We start from the raw sequence: 12,528 nt of genomic DNA on the forward strand, positions 1-12,528 counted from the left end.
TTAGCGAGACTTGGTGATGTGCACCTGTAGTCCCAGCTACCTGGGTGGCTAAGGTGGGAGGATCACTTGAGTCCAGGAGGCAGAGGTTGCAGTGAGCCGAGATTGCACCACTGCACTCCAGCCTGGGCGACCGAGGGAGAGGTTCTGTCTCAAAAACAAACAAACAAAACAAAACAAACAAAAAAAAAACGTAGAAAACGTGGGTGAGTGACACCATCCACTTCCAGTGGAGGGGTGGGGTCACTCCCACTTGGGCCAGTCTGCACGGAAGCCTCAGTGGGAATAGAACAAGGTGGCATGGCCCCTGACCGGCGAGGGGCAGTTAGTATCTGCACCTTTGAGGCACCTGGGGACTCTGCTGCTGTGGAGATGGGATTGGGTTCCAGTCCAGAGGCTGTCCTGCCATCGCTGCCCCTGGCTGTCATGCCCCACCTGGGGTAGTAAGTTTCGGGGCAGCTCTTTCTTGAGCCTCAGCAGCGGGGTGAGCCGGGTGCACTTCCTCTCTCAGGGCGCCCCGTTGTCTTCTTGCCTCCCTGCCTGAGGGTTCGTGCTGGAGCAGAAGAGCACGTCCTGGGCTGCCTGCCGGGGATAAGCTGCGGAGCCAGGAGACCGAAGTCTCTTCAGGCCCTGCCATTAGGGGTCGTGTGACTTCAGGGAGGCAGCTTGTCCTCTCCGTGCCTCAGTTTCCCCTCCAGTCAATCAGGCGCTGAGGTGCTGTCTACCTCCTGGGGTTCTGAGACTGAAGCGAGGCAGGCATGAGGCCCCTTGTGAAGCTGGATGAGGGGCATCCGTCCTCCGCTGCAGGAGGGCTGCCCCTCCTCGGGCCCCTGCGTCAGGTTGGTGCCTGGCTCTGACCCCACACCCGCCAGTACAGCTCTTGGTCAGGGTTAGATTTCCCGGCTGTTTCCAAGAGCCAAGATCACAGGCACACGCATGCACACGCGTGGGCTGCCACCACCTGCCTTCTCATGGGTGCTGACAAACAGTCGTGTGTATCCCCCAGGTGGGGCCCTGTGGCTCTGGCCTTGCTCCCGGTGTGTGCACTGGCCCGGCCTCCCCGCAGCCTGGTGGGGGCTTCCTGGCTTCTCGGCCCACATCTCACAGTCTTGGGCACTGTGGGGCTCGGCTCAGGCGTCGTAGACGGGAAGCAGCCTGGAACCCTGGAAGTCTGACTCCCAGGTGTCGGCTCCCAGGTCTCAGCCCTGCCACTGGGGTCATGGGTTACTTGAATCTTTATATACTTTTTATTTGTTATTTATTTATTTATTTATTTATTTATTTATTTATTTATTTTTGAGACAGAGTCTCACTCTGTCGCCCAGGCTGGAGTGCAGTGGTGCAGTCTCGGCTCACTGCAACCTCTGCCTCCTGGGTTCAAGTGATTCTCCTGCCTTAGCCTCCCGAGAAGCTGGGATTACAGGAGCTTGCCACCACACCCGGCTAATTTTTGTATTTTTAGTAGAGATGTGGTTTCACTATGTTGGCCAGGCTGGTCTCAAACTTCTGACCTCAGGTGATCCGCTTGCCTTGGCCTCCCAAAGTGCTGGGATTACAGGCGTGAGCCACTGCGCCCGGCCTTGAATCTTTTTTCTTTTTTTTTTGAGACAAGGTCTCACTTGTCACCCAGGCTGGAGTGCAGTGGTACAATGTTTGCTCACCTCTGTCTCTTGGGTTCAAGCGTTTTTCCTGCCTCAGCCTCCTGAGTAGCTGGGATTACAAGCGCCCACTGCCACACCCAGCTAATTTTTTTGTGTGTGAATTTTTTTTTTTTGAGACAGAGTCTTGCTCTGTCGCCCAGGCTGGAGTGCAGTGGCACGATCTCAGCTCACCGCAAGCTCCGCCTCCTGATTCACGCCATTCTCCTGCCTCAGCTTTCAGGCGCCTGCCACCATGCCCGGCTAATTTTTTGTAGTTTTAGTGGAGACGGGGTTTCACCGTGTTAGCCAGGATGGTCTCGATCTCCTGACCTCGTGATCCGCCCACCTTGGCCTCCCAAAGTGCCGGGATTACAGGTGTGAGCCACCATGCCTGGCCATTTTTGTACATTTTTTGGTAGAGACGGGGTTTCACCATGTTGGCCAGGCTGGTCTTGAACTCCTGACCTCAAATGATCCACCTGCCTCGGCCTCAAAGTGCTGGGATTACAGGCGTGAGCCACCGCGCCCGGCTTTGAATCTTGAGCATCGGATGAGCCCCCAGCTCCTGCTCTCAGGGCTGCGCCCTCTTGTGGGGCTTGGAGCCTCCTTTTCTTCCATTTTCCTTTCCCGCCGGGGAAAAGGAAGCTGGGGCACAGACTTCGTTCCTCCTGGTTGGCCTCTCCAGATCTTGGCCAGCGGGTCCAGTCGGGAGGGTGGTTTTCTCCTCTGGAAGCTGGCTCAGTGGGAGCAGTGGGCGGACTCTGGCCCCTCCTAGTGGTGGCGTGCTGAGTGTACCTGAGAATGTGCCTCCTGCAGGCTCCCTAGCGTCTGGGGTCCACTGTGGGGCGGCCTGTGGCAGGCCCACCAGGAACCATGCTTGCAGAGGCAAAGCACCTTGCTTGTGGTTGTGTGGGGGGCTCCCTCAGGTGTGGGAGATGTGGGCCCCATTCTCCCAGGAGCCATGGCTGGTGACATGCAGTCAGGTCCATCCTGACGGGCACTGGAGTGCGGGGGACCCAATGGGGACATGAGGGATCCAGCACCGTGGACCAGGGCCAGGTTCATTCGGTTCGCTCAGGAAACATGTACACAGCGCCTTCTGCATAGGGGCTAGGGATGCAGGTGGGCAGGGCAGCCACAGCCCCTGCGCTCAGGAAGCTGGCGAGGCAGGCTGCAGACGGGGACTGCCACACCTCACTGAGGAGGGAATGGCAGAGCCACCCTCAAAGGGCCTGTGCTGTGGGGGTGCTGGGCGCTTCCTGAACGCCGGGCCCTTGGATTTCTGCAGTGGGGGTTCTCCGGGCGTTTGGGAAGGGGAAGGACCTGATGGAAGGGGTAGTTTATATTTAACTCTGGTGCTGAAGCAAGGGTTGCACACAGCTGCCAGTGCCCACGACGGCCTCCTGGGAGGCTGAGCTCACCAGCTCCAGACCCAGTCTGAGGCAGGAACCTGGGGGTCTCACAGCGGGACCGGTGGTGGGTGTGGCCTCGTGGCAGGGAGGGAGGGTGGGAGGGGTGCATGTGAAGTTGGGTTTGACTCGTCACCTGTGGAGTGCGTGCTCCCCTGCCACAGGCAGGGGCCAGGCAGCATCTGTCCTGCAGGACCCTCCCAGCTGCCCTTTCATGGCTGGACCCCTGGCTGGATCCCTGGCTTCCTGCAGTGTTCTCTTTTCCTAACATTTTGTCACCGTCTCAGTCAGCTCGGGCTGCTGTGACAATACTGCAGGCACAGTGGCTTATAAACTACCCGAGTTTGTCTCATGGTTCTGGAGGCTGGACGTCCAAGATCAAGGTTCTGTGGATTTGGGGGGTTGGGGGGAAGTGGGGGTTGTGCTTCCTGGTACATAGACAGTGGCGCTGTGGATTTGGTGTAGGGGGTGGTTGTGTTTCCTGGTTCATAGACAGCGGTGCCTTCTTGCTGTGTCCTCATGCGGACGGGATCCCTCCTGGAACCATCAGTGCCCTCATGAAAGAGCCCCCCAAGAGCTCCGCAGCGGAAGAAGCTGATCCCGCCTCCCAACACCACTGTCTTAGGGGTGAGAATTTTAACATAGGAATTTGGGGGGATCACAGACATTCATTGCTATGGGTGGGACCACTTGGTGCGTTGCCCTTGGGGTGGCGGTGTGGTCAGTGGTCCATTCCTGCCCAGCGCCGAGCAGCGGTCTGTGCGTGGGGTCTTTGCACCCGTGCACCTGCTGAAGGGTCTCTGGAGCTTTGGCTTTTTGGCTTTTACGAGTAAAGCTGCCGTGGTGCTTGGTGTGCGGTGAGGAGTGGACAGAAGGCTCTGCCCTGGCAGGTGCCCTGCAGTGGCCTGAGACCGGGAGATGAGGGCCGGCAAGGGGCTGTGGACGAGTCCAGAGTGAGGCGGCATCTCGGAGGGGCTCACACATTGTCTCAGGAGGAGTGGGCTGGCATTTCTTTCCAGTGGGCAGCTGTTGAAGATTTTGGAGCCAAAAGAGCGTTCCAGCTCAGCTGTCTTTCAGGTGGAGTGTGGCTGCAGGCGGGGCAGGCTGGGTCAGGGTGGAGCCATGTGGGCTGAGGCCCGAGTTGGGGCCGTTGCTTTGGGGCCACATGGCTGCCGGTCGGGTGGGAGCGAGCCTCTGCTGATCAGGGCCCTGGATGTTGAGCCCCAGCCGCGGGGTGTGAGGTCTCAGGCAGGACCCAGGCATCCAGACATTGGGTCTGCTGTGTGTGGACCCCTGCGTCCCAGCTCCAAGGCGCTGTGTGACGGGAGGCGGCAGCAGCTGAGTTGGCGCGGGGAGACAGGGCGACTTGAAAAGCAGGCTGGGGCCAAAGCATCTTGAAAACCCAAATGTCGTCACGTTGCCTGGCTTGAGTGCTGTCCAGAGCCTCGCCCTTGGCCTCTGTACGGCTGGGCCTAACAGTGGCCAGCACCTCAGGGGCACCAGAGGCCCGGGGCCACCTGGGCCTGGCTTGGCTTCCGGTGGCCCAGAACTCCTGCTGGGCTCCTGCCTCCCTCTGCAACCTCTCCTGGCTTTGGTGGGTTATGTGGGAGACACGGGTGGCTTCACCCAGCGGGAGTGGTGCACATGGGTTAACATGCAGCCACCCAGCTGTGTACGGGCTGCATGTGTGTGTACATGTACATGCATGTGTGCGTGCAGCGTGCACGTGTATGCTGATGTACATGCATGCATACATGTATGTGTGGGTGTGCACGTGTGCATTGTGTGCATATATGCACATTAATGCATATGTATGTGTGCATGCCTGGGTGCATAGGTGTGAACCACCTCCCTCCCCCATCAGTGTACCCATATTGCCTCTACAGAGCTCCATGGGGGTCCTTGGCGAGCCAGGGCTGTGGTTGTCATTTTTGCCTTCCTTACAAAACGCAAAACAGGCCGGGCGCAGTGGCTCACGCCTGTAATCCCAGCGCTTTGGGAAGCTGAGGCAGGTAGATCACCTGAGGTGAGGAATTTGACACCAGCCTAACCAACATGGAGAAACACCATCTCTACTAAAAATACAAAATTAGCCAGGCGTGGTGGCGCATGCCTGTAGTCCTAGCTACTTAGGAGGCTGAGGCAGGAGAAACACTTGAGCCCGGGAGGCGGAGCTTGCAGTGAGCCGAGATTGCGCCACTGCACTCCAGCCTGGGCAACAGAGCAAGACTCCATCTGAAAAAACAAAACACAACCCCAAACAGTAGTACCGAGCCAGTTCTCATCTGGGCAGTGACCTGTGGCGTTTCAGACTCCTTCTCGGCCGTCTTGGTCTTCCCGGCATCCTCGCTGAGAGCTGAGGCTTGCTTTTCTGTTTCATAGTTGAGATGTTTATGGCCTGAGGGACCTTGTGTCTTGGGTGCAAAGTTACCAAGGGGCGGCACCTTCTGACCCGAGTGCAGGGCCCTCGTCGCCTCCTGCCTGCAGCATGGGGCCTGTGCTGGGGTGCAGGCTTGCAGTGTGTGCTGGTCTCGTGTCAGGTGTGGCTTTCAGTGTGTGTGAATGTTTGCTGTTTCCAGGTGCAACACCCTTCCAAACAAACACGGAGCAGCCATCTTTGTAATAGCATTTTGTTAGACATAGAGTCTCATCTGGGGGCAGTCTTGACCCACGGGACACTGGCACTGTCTGGGGACATCTGTGGTGGTCACAATTCGGGGGGGTGCTCCTGAGATGGAGTGGGTGGGGGCCAGGGTTGCTGCTGAGCACCCCTCAGGGCCCAGGGTTCAGCACCGGTCAGTAGAGCTGAGGCTGAGGATCCCTGGCCTCAGATTGCATCCCCTCCATGCCACCGTCCTTCTCTTCAGGGCGCGGTGAGGGAAGGGCGTGTGGGGGTCCCTCTGGGGAGAAGGTGTTTTCACCTTCACACTCACCCTCACTCCTCCTGTCCTGGAACTTGAGTGGGTTTGACCTTTTGTGGATGAGGTGAGGGCTGGGAGGCGGATTACTACCTGAGACAATCAAAATCAATTTTCTTTCTTCTGAAAAGGACTCAGGGTGTTTGAGAAAAGTACTGGGGAGAGGCAGCTGCCACCGGGGCTCCCCACTCGGGATGTGTTGGGTGTTTTGCGAGACCCCCCACAGGGAGCTCAGGTGCTGTGGGCAGTTCCTGGGCTTTGTCGAGGGCCTCCCGAAGGCAGCACTGTGGCCACCGTGGGACACACGCAGCCTGTCTCATCTCTAGGAGCTGCCAGGTGAGGGGGTCTGCGACAGGCACCTGTGCAAAGATGTCTACCATGGGCAGCAAGGAAGGTTCCAGAAAGAACCGGAGGGAGAGTTGTGTTGGGGCTTGGGGGCTTTCTAGAGCAGAGGCTGTGAGAGGAAGTGAGCTGGGTCCCAGCACCAGGCAGCCTTTAGGCAGCTGTGATTGGAACAGCACTGTGGGCAGAGGGCACAGCGTAGGACGTGTGTGGAAGTGGGGAGGTGCTGGAAGATTCAGAGACACAGGGTGGTGAAGGCGAGCCTGGAGAAGTGGGCTGGGGGCACACTGGGAGGGGGCGGTGACGCTTGAGTCTCTAGGGCACCGGGGGCCTGAGCAAGGTTAATACCTGAGTAGAGAGTTGAGGCAGTCTCTTTTTAGAAATTAGAAGTTAACTATTGCTGTGTAATGGGGTCACCCCAAAACTTTGCAACTTAAATTAACAAAACTTATTTCAGATAGTTTCTGAGGGTTGGGAATGTGGGAGCACTTTGTTGAGTGATCCTCCTGGCTTGGGGTCTCTCAGAAGTTGTAGTCAGGATACCAGCCAAGCAGGGCCACATCATTTGAAGGCTGGACTGGGGCTGGAGGAGCCACTCACAAGTTGGCTCCCTCTAGTGGCTGTTGGTGGGAGGCCTCAGTTCCTCACCACGTGGGCCTCTCCCTGAAGCTGCTTGAGGGTCCTCACAGCATGGCGGCTGCCTACCCCAGAGCCCCTGACCCGAGACTGAGGGCAAGGAGGAAGCCCTGTGCCTTTTGTGAACTGGCCTTGGAGATGGCACACTGTCACTTCCATCACATTCTGTTTGCTAGAAGCAGGTCACTAAGTGTAGCCCATGCTCAAGGGGAGGGGAATTAGGTTCCAATATTGGAAGGGATGAGCATCAGAGATTTGTGGACACACTGGAAAACCCAGCATTGGCATCCCAGCGTGTGAGGGTGAAGAAAAGTGGGGAGATGGAGTCTCTGCCCAGGAGGTGACCAGGTAGTGAGAGGCAGAGGCAGGAGAGGGGCTGGAGTGAGGACCCCCATGTCACCCAGAATGTGTGGGGGGCTCATCTGGAGGCTGGGGTGGAGCGACAGCTGGCCACGTGGGCCCCCTTCCCGATAGTTTTTCCAGGCTGACTTGCTAATCCTTTTCATCCTCTGGGGCTCTGGGACCGTCAGTGTACCCATCTCTGAGATGGGGTGGTAGCGTACTCGTCTCTGGAAGCATCGTGGGTATTAGCAAGGTTGTGGCAGGCGTGGAGACGTAAAGGGGTTCAGGGATGTGCTCAGGGCCACCTGTGGCAGGCACAACGGTCCTGGCTGACCCTGCCACAGCACCAAGAGGGAGAGGGGAGAGTCTCGTGGGTGCTTGGCGCGCAGGGGGCAGTGTGGCCGTGGCCGCTGAGCAAAGCTCTGGGGAAGGGGGCGCCCAGCCCTTGGGGTGGTCTGTGCAGAGATGCCGTTGGGGTGAGCCCGTCTGTCAGGGCACCGCCGCCACGTCTGTGTGCTGTCCCTCTGGCGAGCATTGGTCATGAACTGGCGTGACCGTGGTGGAGCTGCACAGTCCCAGCTGCGGGGCCGGTGCCGTGCGACTTGATTTGGCCTGAGACCGTGTGGTCTTTGACGTAAATACCAACAATTGGCCCCCAGGAAAGTGTGTCCTTGCAGAACTTCTGGAAAAGGGGTGGTTCCAGTAAGACCCTGGCTTGGTGGAAGATGGGAAGGGCGCTTTGTAAACTCTTTCCGAGGAGTCAGGAGGCTGTGGCGTCTGGTGGAGAGACGGTCAGCCTCACGTGCCTTGGTTTCCTGTGCTGGGCGCTTCAGCACGGCGGGGTCTGGGTAAGAGGGGGCAGCAGCACGAGAGTCAGGCCCCGGCTGCCGGCCGCCCTCACGTGCCCCGTCCCCCAGGCACGGGCGAGAGCGGGAAGAGCACGTTCATCAAGCAGATGCGCATCATCCACGGCGCCGGCTACTCGGAGGAGGACAAGCGCGGCTTCACCAAGCTCGTCTACCAGAACATCTTCACCGCCATGCAGGCCATGATCCGGGCCATGGAGACGCTCAAGATCCTCTACAAGTACGAGCAGAACAAGGTGAGCCCGCGGGCGCCTGGGGAGGGGAGCGCCTGGGCAGCTGTGGGCTTGGTGGTGAGCACGGTGGCCGCGCTGCCAGGGTGGGGCCATGCCGGGGGTCCCGGCCGGCCCAGGCTACCCCTGGTCATCCATCTGTTCCAGTCATGGACATGGAAACAGCAACCGCTGACTTCCTGAGGGCCAACTGGAGAGTTGTGATGGGCATTGCGTGGCCAAGCCCCACAGCCTCCCTCCCAAGTAGCTGTGGGCGCCTGCATCCTGCGGGTGGGGAAGCTGAGGCCCTGTGAGGTGAGCCGCTCGCCCAGGTCGCCTTGGGAGTCAGCAGCGTGAGCTCCTGGTTCCGGCCCCTTCCCCGGGCTGAGCAGCCTACCAGGCACCTCGTTTCGGCCCTGACACTCACCCATGGGGCTGTACTTCTCACCTTCTCACACTGTTTTTCTGTTTTGTTCTGTTTTGTTTTGAAAACAGGGTCTCGCTCTGTCGCCCAGGCTGGAGTGCAATGGAATGGTCAAGGCTTATCACAGCCTGGACCTTCTGGGCTCAGGTGATCCCACCACAGCCTCCCGGGTAGCTGGGACTGCAGGTGCATCACCACACCTAGCTAATTTTTGTATTTTTTGTAGAGATGGAATTTCACCATGTTGCCCAGGCTGGTCTTGAACTCCTGGGCTCAAGCAGTCCTCCCGCTTTGGCCTCCCAAAGTGCTGGGATTACAGGTATGAGCCACCATGCCTGGCCTCTGCCCTGGTTTTTTTTCTTTTTTTTTTTGATAAAGTAGAGGTCATTTGAGGCCCTGTTTTTAAATCACAGCTTTATTGAGTTATAATTCACATTCTATGCACTTCACTTGCTTAAAGTGTATAATTTGGTGGTTTTCGATATGTTTGCATAGTCGTGCAGCCATCACCGCTGTTGGATTCCAGATTTCATTTTCTCAAAGGAAGCCCCTTCCCCATCGGCCGTCACTCCCACCCCCTCCTCCAGCCCCGGCACCCACACATCCCCTTCCTGCCTCTGTGGATTGGTCTGTCCTGAACATTTCATAGAAATGGGATTGCACGCTGTGTGGCCTTTTGTGTCCGGCGTCTCTCACTGAGTGTGACGTCCTCAAGGTGCATCCACACAGTGGCCTGTGTCAGAGCCTCATCCCTGTTCATGGCTGAGTCATGTTCCAGTGCATGGAGGGACCGCGTATTTGCCCATTTATCCCCTGGAGGACATTTGAGTGCCTTCATGTGTGGGCTGTTGGGAACGGAGCTGCCGTGACCGTCTGTGGATGTGTGTTTATGTGGATGACGTGTTCCCTTCCCTCAGTTGCATGCTACGCCTGGGAGCGGAATTGCTGGGTCCCAGGGTGACTCTGGCTTTGCCCTCTGAGAAGCGTCCAGAGAGTTTGCCCCAGTGGCCGCCCTGTGGGGCAGGCCCAGCAGCCGTGCAGCCGTGGCTCCTGCCAGTGGCCTCCCTGGGGCCTTTCAGCTGAGGGGCCATTGATCCCGCTTTCGTAGCCCTGTTTTCAGGGGTAGGGCTCTTGCCCTTAGATCTTGGTTTGCCACTTGCCCTGACTCCCGCTGTGATCTCTTCCAGCTGTGGCCCTCTCTGAGAGTCCACATTCATATTTGGGCTTAGATCTCCATCAGCTTCTGAAACACGCGTCTGCAAACTGCAGACTGATTTTGTCGATAAAGTTTTATTGGCACATACCCATTTCTGCCATGTTGCCCATGGTGCTTCAGCAGCAGCAGCAGAGCCGAGTGCTGGAGACAGTCCGTGTGGTCGGGAAGGCTGGGTGTGCTCTCTGGCTCTCTGCAGAAGCAGATTGCTGCTGTCTAATCTGGAAGTTTCCAGCGAGTGGGATTTTTGGGGTTTGTGTCTGTTTTTCCAAGTCCCCCTAGGTGTGCTTATCCCAGCCCAGATTGAGAGGCTGGGGGCAGGGCAAGGGGAGGGCTGAAGTCGGAGTTCGGGCCAGGGAGCGTTGCTCAGAGGGGACAAGCAAGGGCTGAGTCTCCACTCTGGGGGGCCTGGGAGGGCCCCGTGGCTCCCAGAGCCCAGGGCAAGGCTCCCTTCTTTCCCATCTGGGTCCCACCCGGTATGTCCCCTCCCCAGTCCCTCAGCCAAACTGTGGCTGGTCATGTCGGCCTGTGCGCCCCGGGGACGGGGACACAGAGCATCAGGAGGGGAAAGGATGGCCCCCCCACAGTGTCTGCCCCAAAGGGTGTTCACGTGTGTGTGTAAGCACGTGTCTGTGCGGTTGGCCTTCCTTTGTGACAGGGCAGCAAGCTGGGGCCTGATGCCACCCGCCGCCCAGGGTTCCGTGAGGGGGAGGCGGCTCGTGTTGGGGCACCATGTAAACTGTTGAGTGCGGCAGCTCGGGGGCCACACGCCGTCCTTAGCACTGGGTGTGGTATCTGCTCTTGATGATGTTTGATAAGCATTTTTCGGACGAAAGAGAGAAGCCGGCGGGGCAGAAACCGAGTCTGGAGCTGCACACTGCAGGCGATGCCGCTGGTTGCAACATCCTGTGACTGGGCTTCCTGCCTCCCGGTGTGTCTGGAGAATTCGAGGCAGCGAGTGCTGGGGCTGTTGGTTAGTTCTGTCGTCATGCTTGGTCGTGCTCGGCGCTGCACTGCCCTCCTGTGGGTCCTGGGTTTGAAGTGTATGTGTTCTACACATGCTTGTTCCCCACACCGTCCCCTCCCCACCTCTAAGAAGTGAATCGAAACCCGGCCTCCCCGGCACCCTGCAGACCGCACCGCCGGGAGGCTTTGCCTGTGGGGCCTTGTTCGGAGGAACCACACCGCCAGGCGGCCTCGCGTTTTTCTGACATGTGTTCACACGGAACTGTCAGTGGTCCTGACTGCGCAGCCTGCGGAATGCCGCCCGGGCCAGCCGACGCCTGGAAGAGGGGCCGTCACAAGCTTTCTGGTGGCTGTGTGGCCCCGGCGAGCTCTCGACCTCTCCCCTGCCCGCCCTCGCAGGCCAATGCGCTCCTGATCCGGGAGGTGGACGTGGAGAAGGTGACCACCTTCGAGCATCAGTACGTCAGTGCCATCAAGACCCTGTGGGAGGACCCGGGCATCCAGGAATGCTACGACCGCAGGCGCGAGTACCAGCTCTCCGACTCCGCCAAGTAGTAAGTGCGGCCGCACCGCTGGCGGCCTGGGGACGGCAGCTGCGGGCCGGTGCCTGGGACCCTTCGGGAAGCCCTCTGCGGCGTCTGTGGTGCCCCCTGCCTGCTCGCCAGGGATGCGGTGGGCCCCGGCCACCTGGCCGGATGGAGGGACCAGAGCAGATCCCTGGAGGGGCCACGCCTTGGCAGGAGCCGGTGGACTCTGGTGTGACACTGGCCTGCTTGTATGCCTGGCCCTGCTGCTGCCCTCCCTGGGTCAGGAGTGAGCTCCTGGCCACCCTCGGTGCTGGAGCCCGGCCTGTGGCCTGTGGGGGAAACCCACGGTCTCCTAGGAGGGCCGTGGGATGGGAGGTAGACACACCCTGGGCCGTCTCGCTCCTGCCTGTGGCATCGTCCCCAGAGCCACGTCTCCCACTAGTGACTGGCTGTGACCTTGACTGATGTCAGGGTTCTCCCAGTCTCTGGGCCTGGGATAGGGGATGACTTGTGTGCTGACAGGTGGCCGGGCTGTGGCCGCAGGTGGAGGCCCCCGTGCGGCAGGCTGTGCACTGCTGCCCTCCATGCTTGGCAGGCAGAGGCCCCGGCCCTCCCCCAGCACCGGGAGAGACCCTAAGGGGACAGGGACAGGCCTGTCCCCCGCCCCTCCTGCCCGTCCTCCGTGTGTTCCCTGCCTCTGGGAGGCTGTGGGAGGGCCCAGATAACCAAGCACTTGGAACAAAACGCCAGGGCCTCCGCACGGTGCCGGAAAGGTCTGAGCAGGCACCTGGCCTCTTACAACCCCCACCCCAGGCAGACCACTCGAGGGGCGCCCCACTCAGGACTGCCCGGGGCGTCAAAAACGGGAAACTGTCCCAACCCAGAGGGCTGGGCAGGAAAAGGCATGAGGGGAACCGAGGAAGCCGGAATCAAGCGTGGACTTCAGTAGCTGTGCTGTGTAGACACTGGCTCATTGCTCGTGGTGGGTGCCGCACCTACGTACAGGGAGCAGCAGGGAGACGGGCACGGGGGTCTGCTG

At 59.3% G+C, this 12,528-nt stretch overlaps 1 protein-coding gene across 1 annotated transcript in view; it reads left to right on the forward strand.

The window, feature by feature from the left end:
• The window catches only part of GNA11 (G protein subunit alpha 11), a 30,094-nt gene that overhangs the window by 7,552 nt on the left and 10,014 nt on the right, over positions 1-12,528 (forward strand). The window contains exons 2-3 of the mRNA XM_016937030.3: positions 8,202-8,386; positions 11,362-11,516. Coding sequence (XP_016792519.1) covers positions 8,202-8,386; positions 11,362-11,516 — 340 coding nt within the window. The remainder of the gene's footprint in view (positions 1-8,201; positions 8,387-11,361; positions 11,517-12,528) is intronic.

The sequence above is a fragment of the Pan troglodytes genome, chromosome 20, assembly GCF_028858775.2.
Source record: "Pan troglodytes isolate AG18354 chromosome 20, NHGRI_mPanTro3-v2.0_pri, whole genome shotgun sequence".
Lineage (NCBI taxonomy): Eukaryota > Metazoa > Chordata > Mammalia > Primates > Hominidae > Pan > Pan troglodytes.